The sequence below is a fragment of the Anas platyrhynchos genome, chromosome 3 (genome assembly GCF_047663525.1).
Source record: "Anas platyrhynchos isolate ZD024472 breed Pekin duck chromosome 3, IASCAAS_PekinDuck_T2T, whole genome shotgun sequence".
Lineage (NCBI taxonomy): Eukaryota > Metazoa > Chordata > Aves > Anseriformes > Anatidae > Anas > Anas platyrhynchos.
In genome coordinates, this window is record NC_092589.1 from 99,201,852 (window position 1) to 99,226,341 (window position 24,490).

The 24,490-nt window shown below is 38.5% G+C and overlaps 1 protein-coding gene across 9 annotated transcripts in view; it reads right to left on the bottom strand.

Annotated features, from left to right (window-relative positions):
- The window catches only part of ARHGEF10 (Rho guanine nucleotide exchange factor 10), a 118,729-nt gene that overhangs the window by 53,372 nt on the left and 40,867 nt on the right, over window positions 1–24,490 (bottom strand). For 4 of the 9 annotated variants that reach the window (XM_038176790.2, XM_027455119.3, XM_005012345.6 and 1 more), the window contains exons 9-18: window positions 23,645–23,761; window positions 22,330–22,444; window positions 20,261–20,373; window positions 16,533–16,610; window positions 16,131–16,310; window positions 14,713–14,829; window positions 12,596–12,688; window positions 11,344–11,514; window positions 9,367–9,512; window positions 6,206–6,381 (exon numbers count right to left, since the gene is read on the bottom strand). In XM_038176790.2, coding sequence (XP_038032718.1) covers window positions 6,206–6,381; window positions 9,367–9,512; window positions 11,344–11,514; window positions 12,596–12,688; window positions 14,713–14,829; window positions 16,131–16,310; window positions 16,533–16,610; window positions 20,261–20,373; window positions 22,330–22,444; window positions 23,645–23,761 — 1,306 coding nt within the window. The remainder of the gene's footprint in view (window positions 1–6,205; window positions 6,382–9,366; window positions 9,513–11,343; window positions 11,515–12,595; window positions 12,689–14,712; window positions 14,830–16,130; window positions 16,311–16,532; window positions 16,611–20,260; window positions 20,374–22,329; window positions 22,445–23,644; window positions 23,762–24,490) is intronic. The other 5 variants (XM_072036375.1, XM_027455121.3, XM_072036374.1 and 2 more) reach the window with 3 other exon arrangements.

Here is a 24,490-nt window from a genome sequence, read left to right on the forward strand (position 1 = left end):
GATTCCAGTGTAAACTCATCCCAGCGATGAAAGTTAGGTCACCTAGCAATTCATGCCATTATCATAATTTTAAAACCTTATCACCAATGCTAGAGTTGGTGTAATGTCTGCAGTAAGCAAGACTGAGTATTAAATGATGTATTATAATTGTTCAGCCTGAAAGTGATGACAAAGCAGCTTTATTTCCTTCATATTTTCCTTCCCTAACTCCACATTTCTCATTGGACAAAGCAGCAAAAGTCAGTTTCAGTGGTAATGGCTTTTACAGCAGCATTATTTCTGGTTTTGAGAATAACTGTTCTTCCATTGAGTAAGAAGACACTGGCAGAAACACAAGTGCTCACACACTGTAGCCCATCAAACACCCCTACCTGTTTCCCTGGTAACACTCACAGACCTACATGAACCGACTGCACAAAGCAGAAGGAAACGCAGAAGAATCACGTCTGCACTTCAGTGTTGTGTTACGCCTGACAACAAACAAAAACAACAGAGATCAAGACCATAAGCAAGTGGAAATGGAGTACAAATTTATCCCTAGACTGATCAGGAAAGCAGAGAAATCACAATTTAGTGAAGGTGAGGTTTGATTTTTGCAATGAACTGAAAATCTGTGAAACAACAACAAAAAAATAACATTAAAACTCTGCCATAAACTCAAACGTGCTAAACCATTCCTTTCATTTTACTGTTATCTCCCACACTCATCACTGCATGATATATATTGTACAGATGGGTCTTGCTCATTTTCTCTTTCAGCTTTTAGCCATATGGTTAAAATTAAATGGTTCTTTGCTTAAGTAATAGCCTATGCTGCATATCACTCCTAATGAACACCACTAGCAGCAGAAAGCCAAGATGCTGCTGACAGGCACAGGCTTCTCACTCAGTGACGGCAGCATGTTTAGGCCTCTCTCTTTGCTTCTGAGCCTTTACAGTGCAGTCTTCTTACATAAAACACTGTGTAAAACTTTTACAGCTCACGCTGTTTGTTCTTGAGCTGCCCTAAGCATCACTAAACAGACAACTCGGGGTAGTCGCTGTCACTGCAGCACCAAACAGAAATTCATCTCAGCACAGAACCCACATTTCACCATCCGTCAGCAGCCTGCAGAAATTGCAAACTCATAAAAATACATGCTGGGGTCTAAGAAACAAACTCTGGAGAGTATATTTACCTATTGTTCCTACATACCCCTTTAAAGAGCTGTGAAATATATATATATTTTTTATCAGTGATTCTATTTACAGAAGGGTGATTTTTAAGTGAAGATGTCATTCTTCTCATTCTTCTAGAATAGAACACAGTACATTTTAACGAGAAGTTACAATTTTGCCTTTGACACTATTTTTATAACTTTTGGAGACATATTTAGGACTGGATTAAAAAACACTTTGTGCTCACTGCTCTTTCACCCTTCCTCTTTTTCATCACAAGAAGGTAAGTAGCATTTAATTTACCTGCCACCCTCTTTCTATAAATTCAGTTGGCTTTTCCTTTTTGATTGAATGACTATCATTTATTATGATACAAAACTACAGTAAACTTCATCAAAAGCCAACAGAAAAAAAAAATAAATATGAAGACAAGGAAATAGCCAATAGGTAAATCCTTTCAACTACTAGGGAACATTCAGGATAAAGCAGCATATAATGGTGAAAAAGATAGCAGAACAAATGTATTGATTGCTTTAGATGCTTACATTAAAAAAAAAAAAAAAGACGACAAATTTAGGTCAGCAGTACCTGGTACTTGAATAGCCTTGGATTACTCTTTCAATTCTTCTGTGAGATAATAGGATTATCCAAGATACTGATTTACCTGTGGGTGGTTTTAAGTGAACTGTGGTCTCCATTAGATTTCCACAAGATGCATTACATGCCTGAGATACTTGGACTGCTTAAGGCCTCCCACCGAGACTACAGATCGTGAGGGAACAGATAGGTGAGGGAACCAACAAACAGAACAGTAAGACTGACCCACAAACAGACAGAGCAAATATTAACATTCAGGAGCCCTTAAACTTGATGTTCATTCCCTCAGGACCATAATGAGCACATACCTGTCTTGGACAAAAGCAAGCAGAAAAAGAAAGGAAAACCAAACCAAATGAAACTAGTAGTCCAGATGCGAACGTTGAATCTGTCCCTGTCAGTAGTGCGGATAGAGGAGGTGAAGTCAACGCAAGTATCAACAAAACTGAATGGAAGAATGGAATTCACTAATTGACATTAAGTATTGAAGATGTGTAATTAAGGTAAGTGTCTCTTCTGAGCTTTTCAACCATTTATTACCTAGGGTTCTCCTCACATTACACAATACCTTTGCCAAGTTCCTTTTGGGTCCTGAAGTACAGTTCTTGTTTCGTGCACTTCACAACCTCACCTAGCATTATAGCATCTTCCATATCTTAATGTAAAAACAAATCAAATGCTCTCATAACCACCTAAACCATGCTTCAAATACCAATTACTGAAATCCATTATATGACACATTTCTTCCAGCATAAGTGAATCAAAACTTCCTGTTAATGACAACAACATTCATTTTTTTCCCATTAATTCAATTTTTCAACACCATAAATGTGTCTATGCTTCTTCGCATGAACCAGCACCATTAAAAGGATTGGGATGTAGAGGAGAATCGCCATAGCCTACCACAAACAGTATGTGGATTTACTGGGGAAGAACTTCATCCTGCTGCAAATGGTTCCACCGAAGAAAATTAACACATCAGACCTCTTTGGCATACAAAGTTAAGGTAGCTATTTCTACAGGAACCATCTGGTTGGGGTGCCAGAGGCTTACACTCACAGATTTTCAAAGGCTAACTCTAATACAGGGAACAAGGCTCTGCCTGATTCGCTCAAAGAAAGGAGATCCCATAAAACATGATTATTTTATTATTTTTTCCTGAAAACAGAATATGAAATGTTTTGTGCTTTAAATATTGTTACAGGAAGCAAACACAAGTTATAATTGTTCCCCGTGACAAAACAGTATTAAGTACTGTACAAATATAAGGAATCTGCCAAACAGCTGAGACTTCAATCTTTCTCCATGTTCATAATTAAAAGATCTCATAATCTACTTATGGTGCTAGGGGAGAATAACAGGAATAAGGCAAAAGCACATCAAAGACAGAAGAATCATAGCAGAACAAGCTCAGATTTTTTTCTGCTTTCCCCACACACACCCTGAGGCCACACAGTATCTCTTGGCAAGAGACAAGAAAGCCTTAAAAAAAAAAAGTTTAACTGAACAGCCCCTAAATGGATTCTCCTCTAAAGTTCAGAGATAAAGACTAGTACACAAAGCAGAACTGAGTAGAAAACTGCAAATTTATGATTTTGCTAACTGAAAACAATGTTCCCACAACATTTGTTTTTCTTTAAAACAGTACTAAAGTACGCCCTTGATTTATAGGTACTAACAAAACCTTTCAACCTTTCAGCAGTTGCATATTACAACCTATACAGGATTAATTCAAATTCAGCTATTACTTTCCCTGCAACACCCAAAGTAAAATTTGCATCTTTAAAATATTTTTTCTTGCAACGTGGTAGAAAGCTTAGGGTGCCAATTGCATTTAGCTGTTACTAGTGAGATACTACGCTTATGGCAAGTTGTCTTCTGTCATAGAATCCAAGGATTCTGGTGGGGAAAAAAAGTTAATTACATTTTTCTTATCATGGCACAACTTGTAATCCTCACAAGGACACAACCAGACACTATACAGAATTCTTGTTGATCTCAACAGTAATATAAGTAAATAACTGGGGAAAATATCTAACCCAGTGTGCTGCAGATACAAACTTTCTTTACTCGCTTCTCCAGAAATGGAAGAGGTGACCCCCCTATTGCTTTTACACAGAATCATCATCATTCTGCACTTCGCCAGTTTCCACAGAGAGAAATGAGAGGTGAAAACACAGACCTACACATGGTTCTAGTTCAAGGAAACCACGATTTTGCCTGTAGCATCCCAAATTGCTCTCGATCATTAGATGTTTAGGCTGTCTTGCTCTTCAACAGATTAAAAACACATTCCATGAAGCCACAGCAGTTCCTTAGCATACTTCAAAACCAGAGGGAAACGCAACATATGACTAGAAAGTGATGTATTTTCAGCCAAGCAATGATTGAGTATTTTGCCAGTAATGCTTTGTCATTTGTGTTAAACACCCAAAAAATTTCACTGACAATGCAAGACTACAATGATGATGTGTCATCATCAAATATAAAATACGGTATCTTGGTAGGTGCAGCTAAGCAACATTGAACCACTACAGTCTTACCAATCCCTTCTCTCTGCAAGAAGACTATTTTCTAAGCTTCTTTAATCTTCTGCAGCCAAGAAAACCGTAACTAAGAGAGCACCTCTACAGAAAAACGAACACAATTAAGCATCTATTCAAACTTGTCTATACAGGTCATTTCGGACAAGTCTGCATTCAGAGTAACAGCTAGTGCTGACACAGCACTACATGCAAATAGCAAAGCTAAGCTCATCCTCTTTCATGACTGATTATAATTGATTTAGTTGGATCATTTCAGAGAAATGCTTGATTAAAGTTGAGAGAAGATTTATTCATCTGTATAACCAGTATCCTTCATAAACTTTTTAATTATTGCCTTTCAATCCTTTTTATTAGAAGACTGAATTAATGCAGTGATCAGAGCTTACTAAGTGAACAGCAAATTCACCTTGCCTTTTATCTGTTGAGCACAATTTAATTTAAAGTTTGAGACTACAAATGATGTACAAAGTCTTTATTTATTTATTTTTTTATTTTTTTAATTGTTACAACACATCATGAAACAGAAACCTCAAAACCAAAAAATTCAAGTAGGTTCTACAGGATAGTTTGGGTAAGGGTTTTTTCTTTCTCCCTTCATCCTCCACTTCCCTATGTGATTTTGCTGACAGGCAAGGGCTTGATGTAATCAATTATGAAGCTGCTGCATAAAGTTGCGCTAGCAATATTCACTAAGCTGTTCCACCTACATACTATTATGAGGGGAACCAATTCTAAGTTACACGGTCTCTTGTACTCACTCCTCTTGGGGTCATGTATACAGCACCTGTTAATCTATAGTTTAAGAGCTCTAATCTCGTTGCCTAAATAAACCATTAACGTTTTAAAGGAGTTCTTGGAATGAGGTCGTCCTTGAAAAAGAGTCATAAATACCTATAAAAATGTTCTTAGGCTATTTAGAAAGGGAGGAGCAAAAAGGCCTGACACTGTCATTAAGAATAAGGGGGGTATTAAATGCTGCAGCCACACCTCAGTTCTGAAGCATAATATTTATGCCTCCTTACAGCACAACTGTGGAAAAATTCACGAGGCCAAGAGTGCAATATTAAATAAACGTAGTGTGAAATAATGCCCAGAGCTAGCACTGAAACCAATCTAAATTACAATCCATTAATGTGCTTCACAATCTAGGTATATTAAATATGCTTACAAATACAGAATTTATATATATATAAGGCTAGCTACTGAGTAAACTCTTGAAATTCATACATCTCTTGAGGGCAGTTGGCAAGCTTGTAGGAGGGATTAATGAGCACAGAAAGAACTTGCAAACTTCAGAGCCTTAGGTCATTTTTGGAGAGAGGCTGGGAGGAAGTTCCCTATTAGCATATTTTTTAAAAACACTCATCAAAATTAATATTAAGGTGTTTGGGTTTTCTTCCTTGAAGAACTTGATACCGTGCTTGAAGGGCGTGATACTATAGACGTCAGAGAAGTAACTTCTGCCCTTCAGTAACCGCTTGTGGCCAGACTCTTATGCCACAGCAACAGGGTGGCTTGTCAACTTTATCGAAGAGAAATTCCTCCCTTTAACTCTGGGATAAGAACATTTGTACAACCAGCTACCATTGGATAACTGCTCTACTACACCAAGAAAAATCTTCTGCATGTCCATGCACATCCAGGGTTTAAACCTCTAGAATTGTTTATGCATTCATGCATAAAACTCTAAAATAGGACAAACACAACTAATTCATGCTGCAAGGCAAGAGATTGTTTTAGCACTTGATGAGTTCTCAGTTTCCAAAGGAAGAGATTAAGTTAACATCTATGTTATAGAATTCTTCTTGCACCAAATGCTTTGTATTCTGTAGCCTACTGCAATTGACACATGTATTTTAGCAAAAAAAAATTAAATATGTAAATCTGTAACAGCTGTCACTTACTTGGCTTAGAGTTAATGACGACATTTTCAGCAGAGTGCTGGGGTGGAAACCTGCAGTTCTCTCCTTGGCCTTCACTGCTGCCATACTCTATGACTTCCACTTGTCCCAGTGGAACGCTCCATTTTAATAAATACCTCTGGCCAGTTGTCACAGTGCCACTGCTTTCGTAGGATGAGCTGGAAGATACACATACACAGATTATTGTTGTGGCAAGTCACTTTATTTTATGGCATTCTATTTATTAATTCAGAAAATCTGCTGTTCAGCAGACTGAGTACTGTGTAAAACTTTAAAGAAATACATGCATCAGGATGACTTTTGTGACTGACCTTTGTTCGAGTACAAAGATAGCTATGCAGGTGCAGATAATCCTGTTTACAGACAGCACAGGACTGCCATCAACAGACCCTACATTTCTATCATTGCAGTTTTTCAGTAATTAAACAGAACTTAAAAGATGGAGAGCGACTCTTTGCTCAATCAGATAATGACAGGACAAGGGGGAATGTTTTTAATCTAACAGAGGGGAAATTTAGATTAGAGATCAGGAGGAAATTCTTCACTCTGAGGGAGGTGAGGCACTGGAACAGGTTGCCCAGAGAACCTGTGGATACCCCATCCCTGGAGGTGTTCAAGGCCTGGTTAGATGGGGCCCTGGGCAACCTGATCTAGTGGGTGGCATCCCTGCCCACGGCAGGGGGGTTGGAACTAGGTGATCGTTAAGGTCCCTTCCAACCCAAGCCATTCTGTGATTGTGGTATCTTTTAAAATCAATATGCATCTTGACATCCAAACACGAGCGCATAGGACAATGCTATGGCTCCACTTTTTCCTAGTTCTTTTTGCTTGTACTGTCTTTTAGGACAGTACTTGAAACAGTGCTAAAAAGCAGTAACTGCTGCATTCAAGAAAGCCTGGATGACGGGACCTTGAAATGACTACCAGGAGGAGGAAGGGCAATGCAACCTCTCAAATGCTGACAAGCCAACGTTTCTGCGAAGTCCAAAGCCCAGGATGTTCTTTACAGGAGACTTTTTGCAATTGCTGTGGTTTCTAAGAGGAATCTACATGTGAGCTGCTGCTAACAGAAGTGTACATCACAACAGGCATTTCAGAGGAAACAGCACGCTGAGGAAGCTTACTTGAAATAGAAATAGAATTCACTGGCTCCTTTTCCTTTGTTTCTTTCATTCTGTTATTCACACATTCAAGCATATGTAACAAACATCTACTATCAAGCACAAAAGAGATATGAAAGGAAACAGGAATGTTTCCTTCACAGAAAGCATGGCTGAAGTAAGCAAAATAAAAGCTTTGGAGAAATCAGCCTGGAGTGTTTAGTGAGAACAGTATCTGGACACCAACATTCAGCTAGTCAGCTAATTATTCACCACACAGTCACACTTCTGTTTCAAAGGAGAGACAAGAATAAACAGAAAAAACAAGTACCACAACTTAAGCAAATATTTATGAACTCTAGATCTAGTTAAAAAGAAAGAAAACACGAGAGGGCAGGACACAGCTGTTCAGTCGCTAGGGATAGCATCCACCCTGTCCAACTCCTGCTACTTAAAAGTTAGGTCTCCAGTTTAAGCCGGACATCTAGGCTACACGTGAAGAAGGACCTTCTGGGGGTCACGGACTGCAGAAATGCATCTTTTGTCAGCTACAGAATATTGTTCTGGAACCAAAGCCTGCCAGGCTCCTGGGATGTCGGACTATTTCTGTAAAGACTGATAAAAGGTGGTTAAGAAAATTGAGCTGACATGTGCTGTTCTGCTACCTGTACATGTAAATTCTCTGAAGAAGTTTACACCTCCAGCGGTCAATAGGTAGGCGTGCACAAAGCTGAGTTTGAAAACCACTGCTATAACAGAATGCTTAACTTCTACACAGCTAAAACAGCTCATTTGGACCAAAAATTCTGGACTGTATACTAGTATAATCAATGAAATTTAGCATATTATTTCCTTCATTCCCTAACTATATTTTGCTTGACAAAATAGTTTCTTCTGCAGTGAAAAAAACAGTTAATGTCAGGAACAACAGCGCTGTTAGTTATAACTGGAACTGTTGACTTAACAAGGAAGCCAGAGACTTGGCAAAATCATGAACTTTTCAGACGCAAAGTGAAAACAGAGTGCACACTGCCACTTCAGGACCAACTACAAAAAATCCAAGACAATGATGTCATGGAAAAAAATGACAAAATGAAAAAATGACAAAAAGTGGTCAAAAGCTACTAAAGAACTGAATAAATTGTAAAGGAAAAGAATTCCCGGGACAATTGGATATAAGCTTTTGCCATGTAATAACTGCTCTTCAGAAAATGTACTTCTTGCTCACTAATGTGAGACCAAGCATTCACACTACTACTACTACTGCAAAAATGTGCGCTGCATTCAGACTTCACCAACGAACTAATGTAACAACTCATATTATGCTTAAGAAAAGCTGGTTTTGGAAGATTTTAACAGTCTACATTTTCTCTGTCAGAATGTACCAACACACAAAGCAATTCATGATACAAGCAACATTGGAATGTGAATGTGACCTTGGCATACACAGTGCTATAGTAACAGTAATAGCTACAGCCAACTAAAACAGAAGGCATGTTAAAAAAAATGCTTTCTTCAAAGCACCTCAACTTTAATCCTTCAACATTTGGTCTCAGAGATAAAAACCCTTCCCCAGCTGGAATTTCATTAGCGTGTTCCTTTTTTTTTTTTTTTCTCTAGCTACACGCATTAGCTTTGGTTTTGTTTTAACTTCCAAATCGTGTCAGGTTACAGATGTGTGACAGCACGAATTTAAGGAAGAAGAGAAAAAAAAACTACCATGGTATATCTGCACTCCACTCTACCCTAATGAACACTGATGATTCTACAGCACATTTCTAACTGAAGTTTCCAACTGAGATATATATATATATATACACACACACGCACACACACGTGCTCACACACACAAATTTATTCTGGAACTTCAAAATATCAGCAGGCAATTTAGAAGAGTGTATAAAAGCCAGCTGTCCGTTCATTATGACAACTGATAGAGATCATTAGACATAGTAAAAACAACAACAACAAAAACTCTTTTCACTGTCATCATTTCCAGCTTAAACTTGAATGATAATGTAAAAAATATTAGTCAAGTCTTACCGTATGTTTACCGTTGCACACATCAGCACATCATTTAACATGAAAAGTCGCCGTTCTTTGGTTTTGATAATTTCTCCTTTGTCATTGTAAACTGTTTCAACCATATCATCAGTCCGCACAAGGTATCTGTTTCCACTGCTAAGTAGCTAGATTTTAAAAACAATCAACATCGTCTATTATACACTGTTCATCTAACATCCAGAACAACAACAACAAAAATGCAATATTGCCATATGACTACAAGCTCACAAGTGAATTTGCCAAATGAATTAAATGTCTTTACTGATTTGCTTTTCATTTCCTGCAGCAGTAACATAACCCCAGGATATGTCCTGCAGGGCTTTTAATTCTTCATATGGAACATGTAATTGCACTGAAAGTCTTCCATATTGATAAAGATCCTCTAGTGAAAAAAAAAGTCATAGCTTCCACAGTTTCTACTACTTCCTTCCTTCACCTCTTCTTTCATAGTCCGTTTAAACATTACACATGGTTCCAGCCATCCCAAAGGGGCAAGTCAGAGTGGGTGGAAGAAGAATGCTTTCAGCTTCTCTGTCTACATTGGCTTACAAAACCAGCAAAGGAGTGCAGCTGGCATATTTCCACAGACTGCCAAGAACTTGACATGCTCAAAAGGTGCAGGACATGTAAACTGTTCCTGCAATTTTCCTTCAAGTGCTGAGGCTCAGCCTTGCGTGCAAGCATGAACCAATTCCTTACAGGTCAAATACATCTCCATAGTGGCAGAGAAAACAAAACGGTCTGCAACGCACCCATTTCCTATCTATCCATTTCCTTCACCACCTGTTTCACCTTGCCTGGCATTGTATAATGGCATTGTCTAAATCTGTATAAGCAAATATTAAGTCACAAGTTGCACAAGGCGCTAAATGATTTGAAGTGACTACGCAGCTAGATCTCAAGTCTCCTGGTACAGAACAGGAGACTTTACAGTTGCTATCAACTGATAAAAAGAAATCTCGACCACCTGCTAAAGGGTACACTCTGTGTCTTTAACTCTTTCAGTCACTTGTAGATAATCATTAGTAGCTAATTCAAAAAGCAGGATTATGAGAACTAGAAAAAGTAAATTACCTGAACCCATTCTTTAATGCACTTAGAATGGAAATAACATGCCAGGATGACAATAAATTCAGTATTTCTTTTTTCATAAATAGCTTAATAGAAGTATGTTCTTGTTGACTACTTTCTGTTCTTAAAACTACCAGGGTTTTTATGAATCACAGACAAAAGCACTCCTTGCACTCCTTTAGCATGCCTCCATTACTCCATGCCAGAATAAGTACAATTATCTATAACTTCATGAAAGCAATAATTGAAGCACTGGGAAAAACAGAAGCATTTATGATGCAAATAAGCATACATATATCTACAATACAGATAGCTACTAACAAACTCAAAGAAAATTGTTCCTTCCCCATAACTGAATGTCTTCCGCAGTTCTTCAAAGACATTTCTATTGTAAGATCTAAATATATGAATGAAACAGACTGGGGTGTTCTTCAAAATAGGAAAGATATTGGACATGTTCAATAGCACACTCTCAACCACTCTGCAGTTGGAAGCACTGTGGTTGAAGCAACTGGTTCCTTCCTTTACACAGGAGTAATTCCTTGGTTCTAAGATAAATTTAAGGTGAAGTTTCTCATGCAGAAGATTTGCTTGAAAACTTGATACAGAAAAAGAAAACATTATTTTCTACACTGCCACAAAATACAAGCACTGCTGCTGCTATTTCAGCATTTTACCCACCCCACCACGCAGTGGTTTAAACCAGTGAACCCATTCTGTCTTGAAGGTAACTCACTTCTCACACCTACCACCAGAACAACCCCATGGTGTCAAGCACTACAGAAAAAAATGCAGGTGCCCCTTCAGAGTCCATTCTAAAGATTGTTCAAGACCCAGAAACTAATAATAAACTGACTCTTCCATCACACATTTCTACTTCCTAACCTTATTCAGATAACGTTCGTTCATTGCTTTTGCTATCTGTTTTATTTCACAGCGTTGATCCGCATCCCTTTTCCTTTCATTTAACTTCTCTGCCAGTGTTTCAAGTTCGGTAAGAGCCATCTGTAGAGGTAATCTGTCAGGATGTCCTTTATTAGTGTTCTTCAACATATCCTGTAGGGAAATCATAAATGAAAACAAAAATCAGAATTAACTCCAAACTCAAGTTCAAAAGAGTATAGGATGTGCTGTGGACTTGTGTGCAGAAGTTACTGCTACATTCCTTACCAGAATACTACTAAAGAATAAGACCAATGAACATCTAATGAATATTCAGACTGTGCATCACTTATTTTCCTGAATATCTTAATAGATATTAAAAAAGATATTGAATGGAGTCATTATTTATAGGAAGAAAGTACAGAAAAGAAACCTGAAAATAAATGAAAAACCTCCAAATGTAACAAAAAAAGATTAGCAGAAGTTGCACACAATAGAAAACGATTTGAAAAGCAATATTATAATATGTAGGTGTCTAAACAATCATTTAAACTTATCTGATACTTCTTATTATAATAATGTTCAATTATCTTTATTACTGTTATTATTCCTCACTAATACACTGACAGCAATATCATACTAAAGTAGGAGACCATACTTACTCTGTGGAGGTTACAACAGCTGCTAAAAAACCCTTCCCTTTTGTAGGCACACATTGGAACAATTTGAAATTTTTGCTCCTTCCTCACAGCACTTAAAAATCACCATGAATTCGCTATGGCTTCCTGCCACAATAAACTCCATCTCTTGTGCTGTCTCAAAAGCTCTTGCCACAGCTACCTACCCACAAGCTCCCACCACAACTTCCTCCAAACCTTATCCCGCATTAATTCCTGGACCTTCATCCTGAAGCCTGCCCTGTGTCACACCTGCATAACTCAGCTAACTTTTAGCTCTCTCTGGGATAGACTTGACATAATCTGGAAGGAGTCTGAAACACTGAAAATTGGTCTGGAGCAGGTCTGTAGAGGGGAACTGCGAATTACAGTGAATTGCCTGCCCATGCAATCAGAGACCAGTATGTGATGATGCACTGCAATTTTTTTCCTTGATATTTCCCCTGGATCCAGTGGTCAATGCCACTGCAGCATAGTCTTCTAGCAGAAGACAGCTACCGAGCAATCCCACAAACAAGCCATGTGAGAATGCAGCAAAAACACTTACTGGGTAAATCTGTTTGGTAAATATTCTTTACCTGCAATAGCAGAATGAACTGTGGAAAGCGCTGGATAGGTTTCATCATTAAACCATACAGTGTAATCCGATCAGGGCTTGACTCCTGGCACTGCTGCAATGCAAGAAAGTCACACTGTTTACTCCCTTAAGTGTATTTCCATCAGTTACAAAATGAAAAGATGTCTTGTAAATATTCTGTATCATTTCATTTATTATAACAATGCTACTACAAATATTCCTTCTTTTCATTTAGAAGTAGTAATTTTTTTTAGAATCACTATTAATCACTATGGTGATGTATTTGGTACATCACCAAACTTAAATCTCCTCCTTAAGTAACTGCAGCTGGGATGAAGCCTCACCAGCAATGTGGTACCTATGTATACAGTGATAAACCACATCTTTTTTTTTTTCTCTTTTCTTTTTAACATAAGCAATGCAATGAAACATCTGCTTAACTTCAAGTACAACAAAATGAACATAATTGTTCCAGTTCTTAAATTTGTAAATCCAAGTGATTTGTCAATTTATACTCTGTAATTTACTATTGCTGATCTGTACGTTGGGCCTAAGAGACCATAAATGTGTGAAAACCAATGTGCTTTTAAGAGGAAATCTAAAGAAAACATCATTATCTCGGTACTGTGGAAACAAAAAGACTTTCATTGTCTTTATTAGAAGAAACTAGGGAAAAGATCATTGATTTATGCTTGGAAAGAAAAATATCAGAATCCATTACTTTGGTTTTCAGGAGTGGGGGATAAGAACAGACAAATTTCATTTGCACATTCAGAAGCCCTGTTTGTCTAAAATATTTCAACTTTTTGAATATTTTGATCAGAATCACACAAGATTCAAAAAAAAAAAAAGAAGAGTAGAAGAAATATTCAATACTAAAAACCAAGCAAACAGTATTAAACTTGTGTGCAGTGCTTACATTTCGACAACCATTTTTTTGCCCAACCACTGGTGGAGAAAATTCTCTTCTCAAAGTCTGTTGAGTTTTGTCCAACTGCAAAGTCGCAGTTGGACAAAATAATAATAAAAAAAAAAAAGGTGGTACATAAATTTACTCTGTCCTAAGAGGTCAACTGTGACTCCCTAGATGGGAGCAGCACCAGTGCTGGTACTGACAAGGATTGACAAGAGCGTAAATGATGCCACTGCTGGAACAATGGGCTTTTACCTGTGTGAGAAGTTACCTTACAGAGTTTCATCTTCATGGTGCCTAAGGCTTCCAGAACAGAATCCTGTGTACTGCTGCTGCCATAGTTCCAAAATGCTTTGAATTAATTTGAAGATCTGAAGATAGATTAGCAATCAGCTCCCCCTGCCCTTCCTTTCCAATCTTCTAGGCAACCTAAAAGCTTCACAGTTTATCTTGCTGAGGGCACCCAGCTTCAGCATTTGATGGACCACTGTGGCAGACCTGGCAGAGTGACAGCTCTGAGAGGCCCAGCTCAATCCAAGACTCTCAGGAAAATGGGACAAACTGAGCTTTCAGGCTCTTAGCAGTGTAACAGACAGCCTAAAAGCCTTGCAATATTTTTTGCATACCCTCTGTAGGGCATCACCCCTAAGGCTTCCCAGCAGTTCCACTGCATGTGCCAGGCTCACGATGCACATTATTGCATTCATCAGGGCAGTAAACATTCTGCACAAAAATAATCAATTTTATCCCCAAATCGTAAAAAAAATAAATAAAATATATTTTCAAAATAATAGGAAATTCTTGTGGAATGGAAGTACAACTATACAACTGCACAACAGAATGAAGAGGTTAGAAGTAAAATAAATCCCAAACAATAGTTCACCATCTGAGTCCTCTTATTTCATGCTCACCTGATACGAATCTCAATGTTTTGCCAAGTACAGCGATGCGAACACCAATAAACTGACCTGAACAACAGCAACAAAAAACACCACTCTGCACTTCCAAACACATCCAGGATCTAGAATCAAGTTATCATTCTCAAAGTAGTGAAAGTGAATTCTCTGTAGAGTTTATATGCCTAAGCCACAAAGTCACTAAAAAGTCACATAATATACAGTATTATAGTCTTATTTTCCCCCTTTTAATTTATAGTGTCTTACTCATATCACATGTGCAGCTGTTTTAAGCTTGAGTGAACTCACCTTTAAGAAATCCAGAAAGGCAGGTTTGGTGGCACATGTTTTCTTAAGAATCCCCACTGCTGTACTGAAGTTGTTTACGTATTCACTGTATGCATCTAATACCATAGATTTGGAAAACTAAAAAGATAAAAAGGTAGACCATAACTATAAGCACAAAGGATGCCCGACAGTATTATTTAGAGCCCTGACTCACTTTGTTAGGAGCTAAAGGCTTTTGCTTGGCTCAGTGCTGGATGTACAGAAATACTGAAGATACCCAAAATAACTTTTCTGCAAAACACAGGTTGGAGATGTACATATGTAGCAGCCATTAATTATAAAATGTAGATTTACAGAAATAGCTTCACCTCGGCTTCAATCTTAGGGCAAAGCCTGGGGACTCTGTGTAATCAAGAAGCCTCCACTGAGATTCAAAGCAGCTAGTGGAATCCCATGACCTTCTCACAGTGGTAATGCGCTGCTGACTGTCTTCCAGATTCAATGAACAAATGAATTTCCAAAGCCTACACACCCCATCTTTAGCTGATGTTTAGCAAGAAAGCAGGTTTTGTGACCTGCAAACAGCCATATGAAGGGCAAGATCTCTGCCCATTGCCTCCTTAGTAAAGATTCTGCAGAGCTTGTCTAGTAAGTACACCCTAATTTGTTTCAGTCAAAGCAAGACACATCTGGTTTAAAGACAGACTCTTTAGTAAACGTTTCATTTTCACTGAAATGGGGTCAAAGCACCCAAAAATGCACATCCCTGCTCTCTTTCAGCTGAAATGAAAGGGTGGTAGTTTCCAGCAGCTGGGTGGCAACAAAGCAAAGTACTCAAACCAACCAGTAGGTAGCCTTCCCTTTCTATTCACACACCTACTGTGGGAATAACATCTTTCTATCAACCATGGCAACTTTGTTTCCATGTTTCCAGTGGCTAGTTCAGTTCTTCACTGGATGAAGGTCCATTAAGGGATTTACAAATACTGTGTGTGTGCTCCAGGCTCAGTTCAAACTCAGGAACTCAGGACATCAAGTACTGCGTTTGTTCTTTTTTTCTTTTTTTTCTATTCCCAGTAAATATGCAAAGTCCCACATACATAAAACTACCTGCTTTTTAAGAGAAACTGAACTTTGATCTCACCCTTATTATGGTGAGTTTTTGAACCTATTTCCTCCAAAAAAGAAACTGCTTACTTAAGTATCTCAAAGTGTGATCAAGGCCTGAAAATTTTGGCCACAATGCTTTCTCATCTGCTAACCAAGCTGAAGACACCTGTTGGTGTCAGCTTCCTTACCCTGATGGTACACATATACTCTGACAGTTACTGCAGGCATTGGAGAACACGGGATATAAAATGGTCAAATTAAACAGAAAGATACAGAGATTGAATAACAATTCTAAAATAAAAATAATACGTTTCGATGCATTTGCTTACTGAAGCAACAAAGACATCACCAATCATTTCAACAGAATCCCATTCAGATACACGACTCGCCAGTGCTATTTGAAACATTGAATGGCACTGAAGAATTTCCTTAATACGGTAAAAGACCATTTTGAGTTTTCTTTCACTCAGTAATTTTGGTTCCATTTCTGACAGGGGCTTCTCATATTGCTGTGGGAAAAAAAGATACATAAATATGTTAAAATCGCCTTAAATGGGGTCTTCTATACATAGAAAAAAACAAATTACGTAACAGCACATACGCACAAAATCTCTCTGAACATTTGGCATACAGCATCTGTAGCAGAATCTGTGAGTCACACTACAGATTCTTTAAGAATTTGATTAATTTTTGAATTCCCAAGCCATAGAATGCAAAAGTTATTGCAGTACCTCCAAAATTCTTTTCAGAGCATCCACGTAATTCTTCTCACTATCAACTACAGAGCCCAAAATATATCTTCGCACAACCTGTTGAAGAAATAAAGTTACCTGATTAATTTCAAGGAAAACATGTTTATCATAAGTGGGAATGCTCGTAGTAAAAATCCCACATTAATAAAAAGCAAGAAAGACAAGGCAATTTAAATACTGGCACTGCCATACCATAGACAACGTACATCTTCAAGAGTCATTAAAAATAATTTTAGAGTAATAGTAAGTTTAAGACAACAAAAGTTATTGTAAGCCTATATAATCTTTGCTGATTGTTTCCAATTTCAAGCTCTAATTTTGAAACATCTTTTATTTTTAGATGTATGAATTTATTCAGTATGAGAAAATATCTTAGTTGGGATTTTTTGGAGGGAATATTAACATGCCTAAGTGAAAATCTTATCTATATTTATACCAATCAACAGAATTATAAGCTTCACGAAATACTGTCATATTTCATGTTTACAAACTCCAGGCTAATTATCACATATCCTTCTTCACTTCCTAATTCTGTGATTTAGCTGAAACATACTGTATACACATGCAGGTAACATGAGAGAGAGGACAAAGAAGTTGATCTGATTTAAAAGTAAAACTTCTAACTTCTATGGATGATATTTCTTGCTATTTTTAAGGGCTTGTCTTCACCCAAATCCAATTCTTAATCCAACTTTCAAAAGAGGTGTTCTGCTTGAGGGAGAAGACGGTAGGAAGGCAGGGACAAGCCACTTACCCAGAAGTACACGGAAAGGCAAAACTGCTTCTTTTACTACTTTAAGCTAGCCTTGAAATGAGAGGCTAAGACCATGAAATTCACATCTCAGACTTGCTTCTCTTGAAACTCCCCTGCTTCTGATCCCAACGGCCTCCTGCATTCTTCTCTGCAGCTGCCTTTAATTCTTCACACTTGTATTTCATATTATTAAATTATGTGTAGGTCATGTAAGGATTTTCTTTCAAGTGCTGGCATTTCAAAGGAAGACTTCAAAATTATCTGAGGCCTTGCTTAAAGACATAAGTGGTAAAATTCATTGTGTCTAATTTGCGCTTAGACAAGATTTAAGTTTTTTATTGGGTGTAACATATTGGCTGCTCTAATAAAAGATACCATTGCTACTCTTAGTCACAGTTCACACTTTTGAAAAGAATAAATATATTCGAGTTATGCTTTTTCAGGCTGTACAATACACAAAATAAATGCTTAACAGTGCCTATTGGTCATCATGATATATGTAACTTCCAATAGGCTTGCATGCAAGTCTTACATTTATATTAGCATTGTTGCTAGTAGGAATAGCATATAAACATAAACAACTAAAAATAAAAAATTTGAAAAGAAAAAAATCGAAAGAATTCGAGTCACAGGCTTAAAACGACGCGAAAGCTAACATGATTGAGACCCGAAGCAGGATATAGTATTCAAACAGGAACTTGCTTTTAAACAAAAGCTACCACGCCACCTACTGTTTAAAGCAAGAACATCCATAAAGACAACTCACTGCAGGGTAATTCAGGTTGGAAGGAGCTTCCCAGTCCAACTGGAACCCCCAGGGCTGCTGGGTAGCCTCCTGTCCCCTGCCTGTGCTGTGTGTGGCACAGGGATACTCTGAACCAAGAGCCAGGACTTGCGTTTGCCACCGTTGCACCACTCGAGCTTGCTGTCAGCCCAGCTCCTCAGCCGTCCAAGTCACCCTGAACAGCAGTCTTACCTTCCAGCATTGTACATGCTGCCTATGTCAATTTGGTTTCTCCTGCAGACATGCTGATGGGAGCACTGCAGCTGGAACCCAGAGCACTGATACAGACATTAAGCAGCACTGGGCCTGTATCACCTCCTGCAGGACAGACACCACTAACACGGGCCACTTGCTGGGCTTTGTACCACTGATGGCACCCCTCTGAGCAGGGCGTTTCAACCTGCTTTCCACTCAATTTATAGTCTGCCTACGGGAATTATATTACACATACAGCTACAAGGATACTTCTGGAGATTGCGCTGAAGGCCTTGCTAAAGCAGAAGTGGAATGATACCCTCCGTTTTCCCCATCCACAAGTTAGTCATCCCAAAGGCACACAGGCTGGTCAGGCACTAATGGACTTACTGAAGACTGTTCCTAATCATCCTTCTGTCCCTCAAAACTCACAAACAGCTACTAGGAGGATTTGCTGCATAACCTCCCAGGGACTGTGATAAGGCCAGCCAGACCCTAGTTTCCCAGACCCTCCTTCTTGAGGATGAGTGTGATAACTAAATTTTTTTGAGTCACTGTGATCTTAGATGATCAAGGCCATACCTTCAGAACCACTAAATATGTGCCACCCAGTTTCATGGACATGTCCATCCAGCCAAAGTACACCTTAACTGTATCTTCCACTGCAGGTCATGCTTCGCCCTAACACAACCTGCCTCTGGGCTTGGGGGCTTTAAAGGCCTGATAATAAACCTTACCAGTAAGAGCTGAGGCAAAGGTGTCACTGACTTCCTTGCTTTTCTCAGCCTGCTTTGTCACTAGGGTCCCCTGTCCCATCAGGCAGGGGATCCATATTTTTATTAGCCTTCCTTTTGCTGTCAGTGTATATATAAGGAACCTTTCTTGTTGCCCTTCACATCTCTCAAGCTCCAGATGAGCTTTGGCTTTCCTAACTCCATCCCTGCTCAGCTGGGCTCCTCTTCACGAGTAGATATACAATATATATCATGACCTACACAGCAATTAACAGCTTACTCCAAATTAAGAGCTCTCTATCTTTCCTGAAGAAAGTACATCCATTTTTAATTACCTACAGCAAACAGTGAAACTCCCAAACCCATATTTGGAAAGAAGGAAAATTCAGCATTCAGTAATGCTGGCATGTTATAGTAATATAATACATTTGGTAGTTGTATTGTTACAAGATCTAGCACTGCATTGTGCTAAACACATTAGAAAAACAGAACTCACCAAGCAAAACAAAAGCCTGTACCACTCTCTTCAACCACTCCTTAACTTATTTTTCAAGAATACCATTAGCTTCGCCACTCATTTTTTTAAGGTACTGACCAACTCATGACTTTACACCACAAGATACTAAAAACTCTCACACAGTTATTATAACTTGTCACAACAATACAGTAACATGAACCCACAGGATTTATTTCCAGCCAAAAATTCAAACTTATGCTGATTTCAGTGTCTACTGACGTGGTTTCCACAGTGACCATAGAAATCTGAGGTGGTGAACAGCAAACTATACTGTTCTGTAGACTTGACTTTACCATGGACAAGTTTTTTTTAGATCAGGAGAAATCTTAAGATGCAGAGAGTACACAGAATGTTCTCTGCATTTAAAAGAGAACTCCTAGAGCACCAGCGTCTTCTGACTCAGCAAAAAATTCTTAAACTCTCCTTTTTCACTCAAAACCATCACATTCAGCTTGAAATGTTTAGGCAGTAAAATAAGTAATTACTGTAGTTCCTAATTTTATAATGCAAAACGTTTTGTACCTCTGGCTGAATTCTTTATTGATATATTTCACACGCACCAATTTTCAAAAAACTACTTATTCAGGTCTGAATTTAATCTCCCTTTATTTTACATCATATGCCAGAATGTTTAAAGAGGAAGGCACCTGACAGCCACTGATGCAGAAAATAAGGGGGAACAAAAAAAAGAGGTAAAAGACCAGGTTTTGAAAAGCCTTTTACCTGCTGCTGTGATAATCCTTCAGGCATAGGGGTCATAATTGCTTCTGCATGCATACAGTCCACATCAATAAATAAGTTTAGTTCCTCTTCTTCCAGACATGATGATCTATGATCTACAAATAGATGAATAAAAAACTGTCAACTTTGACAACACAGAGATTGAGAGACAAATATACTTTTACCCAAGCACAGTATTTACAATGTATCCTTATTTTCACTTCCTGTACAAAAGTAATTTTCTCAGCATTTCTGTATTACCTGTGAAATCACAAAAATACCAGCACTGATAGGTGCTCTAGTACAGAGCATATTTCAAAAGCTATCTCAAAGTCCTAAAATCCACACAGCAGGAGATATCCTATGCATCTTTTGCATGATTTCTCCTTCCTCTTTACAGCTAGGAGCACAGAGCTGTCCAAATTGCAGGACATGACAACTAGGGTTAAAGCTCTGCAACTCCAGGGCCGGCAGTTTTTAAACAAATGACCTTTGGGATGAAATTAAACACAGACATAACATGATTCAGTGCAAGAAAATTCATACAACCTTCCACTGACTGAACTAAAATCAGTAGCCAAACGTATCAAAACATTGGCCTTCAAAAGAGAGTAAGAAATTCTCTATTAGTCCCTATGGACTTCTCAATGCCACTAATTTCATTTGAGAAGCACCACCAAAATGCAGTGATAGGTGGCAGTACACAGCCAGCCAAACAGCCAGACACCAGCAGAGGAGAGAGAAGGAACAGTGTGAGAAACTGTGGCTTAGAACACAAAGTGAATTAAGGGAAGCAGTTTTGTTGGCTAGAGGAATTAATGAGATTAATCAGCAAATTTGTCACATGCTCCCTGCTGATTTGGTAACTGGCTAGAGGATTAGATCTTCCATAGATATCCTGCATCTGCTACCTAACCTCTAGAACCGTGAGGAGGAGTACTGGGCCCATTGTAACACTAATGAAGATGATTTTCTACTGTGTAACAGCAAGAGGGTGAGGATACATTTTTGCTCAATAAACCTTCTGCAAATAATCTTTTATTTTATGGCTGTGACTCACCTAAATTTAGAACCAGTTATTAGAGACCATAATGAGATGTGCACTAGTCCTTACAGATAGGATGCAGCTTTATGTTAGCTCACTTGCTAAAAACATCTTGTTCCAGTCTTGTGGTTTTGGCTTCTTAAAACCGTAGTTTTAAAAGCTCTGAAGTTACAACCATTTAATTAGTTGGGCAGAAACTTGAGCAGAAAAACAGACTACCTCTCAGCCTTATCCTGGAGAATAAATTTGTGTACAGTCACTACCACATGCAAAAAGTAGCTGTGGACTGTGGCTGCTGAGGGTCACGACACGGGACTGGTGCCTGTTTTAAATTAGAAGAACACAAATACCTCCAGCCTTTTTATTTTAGAGCCTCTTCTGTTGTGACAGTTCCCAACCCAAAAGCCAGCTTTTGCTAGAAATCAGCAAACCGATAAAGCAGAAGACTCTCCTTGCTACTACTCTCAGGCACAGAGTTTATCCTGTTTGTTTGTTATAGACTTTTTAAATAGCTATCACTCCACTGAAATCCGGATCATAACAGCAGAATTTCTTACTAACAGACACTCAGGAGTTATTAGATGGAGGGAAGTGGACAGACTTAGTACCTTAACATGATTTCTATAATCCCCATAAACCAATATCTAGCTAGCATCTCTGACACTGTTATTTTTAAGTGGACCCTTCTGTGTTGTCCTCAGGTTACCTAGGTCACTGAGGCCCGCACCCCAAACATAAAACTACTCAAGATGCACTGACCACACCGTGATCTGAACTGAATGTTACACTATTTGCTGACAGAGCTGATTTGGCAACCTGACCCAGTGGGTGGCATCCCTGCCCATGGCAGGGGGGTTGGAACCGGGTGATCTTCAAGGTCCCTTCCAACCCAAACCATTCTGTGATTCTATGATTTGATGCAACCAGTACTCAGCTACTAGTATAAAAAACTGCTAGGCTATGTTTCCTTTGTCAGGAACGACTAGAAAAAAACAACATTAGCATAGCATAACTGACACATACATACCTTGGGAAATAAAAGACTTAGTTCTAATGAAAGAACGACCCTTCTTCACAGCTGCTTTTGTTTTTTCAAGTCCATCTTTGGTACCTTCTCTAGCAGCTCTCATGAGCTTTTGCATCTGTAAGATAAAAAATACATTCTACATGTTCAGTGAATAATACCAACCCGCTTGAGCATAACATGCAGAATGCTTTTGATCCAAATATCTTTTAAAAGAATGCTGTCAAGCGTTTTAGGCTATAAATATAGCCCAAAGTCAATGAAATAGCTATAATAAGTACTCAAATCCATCAAACCACAGATCTGAGCATCTGTACTTCCTAATCAAATCAAACCTTGAGAAAGGATCTCACTTTATGACAACCTCGTATGCACACCCAAAATAACAGGAATGCTTTAAGAATCCTTCTGCTTCAAACATCTGAACTTAAAATAGTCTCAAAAGCTCGACTTTACAATATATAACAAATAAACACTAAGAACATGTCATTAATGGTAAGGGTTCTTATTTATCTTCTAACTCTGCCGAAGTATTTCTGACCTAAAAATTCAGTTCTGTATTAACTATATTCTTAAATAAACACTGTGTTTTGCAGAAAATGTTACAACTAATAATTTCAGTAATTGAAGAAATCAGTAAGTTGATCTAATTAAGTGTATTTTGTAGTACAATACTACAGCAAAAAAGTTTAATGGAAAAAAAAGTAGTGCTGTTTTGCTAGGACATGTTCATTAAAAACTGCTTTGTACTCTTCCTTTCCTAAATGCTGCCAAGGCAAAAAAGAAAAAAAATACAAATAAAACCCCACTACTGCCAGAACCGTGCTGACATCATCAGCTGCACCAGAATACAAACAAAGCTGTCTTGCTGCACTCAGGCAGTTTTTTTCTGTCCGAGTTGAAGTTTTTAGCAAAAAAGCAGCCTTTTCATGCTGGCTCCATTCAGAATGGCCAGCAGCACGATTCTCTGTCCTACAATTTGCTCTGACATGGACAGAGCGCCAGGGTCACGCTCGCCCTGTGGAGCTCCCTGGGGTTTCACAAAGGCACCAGGGCTCACTCCTCGCTCAGGCTCTGGGATAAGGGCAGGCCAATGCGCTACCCGATCTTCTGAAATTGTTACAATTGACAAATAAACATGAGGAAAAGCCCTCGACAAAGCACTTTTAAGACAAACTACATAGCAATCCAGCACATTTAGAACTATTTTAAACAAATTATTGTCCACTTTTTCAAGCTATTATTCAAAGACAATATTGTCTGTGTCGGCAAAGCAATCATTTTAAACATAGCTAATTACAAAAATTAACTACACTACCTTCAGCTCATGTTTTTGCTTTAGTTGCTGAATCTCTACTGCTCCCACAGTGTTTGCCATCAAATCTTTCATCTTTTTCTCATAATGCTCCTTTAAACGCGTTAGGTCATGAGAAAGCTACAGTGCATAAAAAGACACAATCTTTTCAAAAAGCCTGTAGTGCAAACTTCATGCTAAAGTACTAAAACACATCATGCATGTTGCTAATTCTGCCTCCTGACACACAGATAACTGAGAAAACGTTCATTCAGGGAAGCTCCAGCCCGACGAGTGGACTGTTATTGCTACAGATCACTGGACTTACCGAATGTCGGCCAGGCACCTTTGCGCTGTGCTGGCAACTATGTAAAGAGAGGGACAAAGTCACTTAGTCTAAGCTAACTGCATATTAATTATGTCGTGTACATCTTTTACAAATTGTTTGGAAACGACACATCAGCTTTCAGCTCATCATTCAGAGGAACACACCTTGCCAGTGCATTTCTGGCTCTTTCAAAACAGCAAATCAGAGGAATTCTCAAGGGCTGAAGGAGCTGTGGTCAGTGGCACCTGAGAAAACGGAGATCTACTGTACTAGTGAGTTGGGTAAGGAGAAAAGAAGGGAGGATGCACAGGTTTGTAGTTCCCCCATGCGTGGGAATTGGGAAGTATGCATCTTTGCTCTGTCACAGCCTCATTGAATGGCTGCACGCATAAGCACCTCGTACATAAGTACAAGCACTTGCAAGGTAAGGAAGTTCTCATGGAGAAATACCCTGGAGTACTCATTAATCCTCACTAAGCATTTTGAGAAAGCAAGATAAAAGCAGCAAAAATTCAATTGGAAAAAAATATATATTTTTGTGT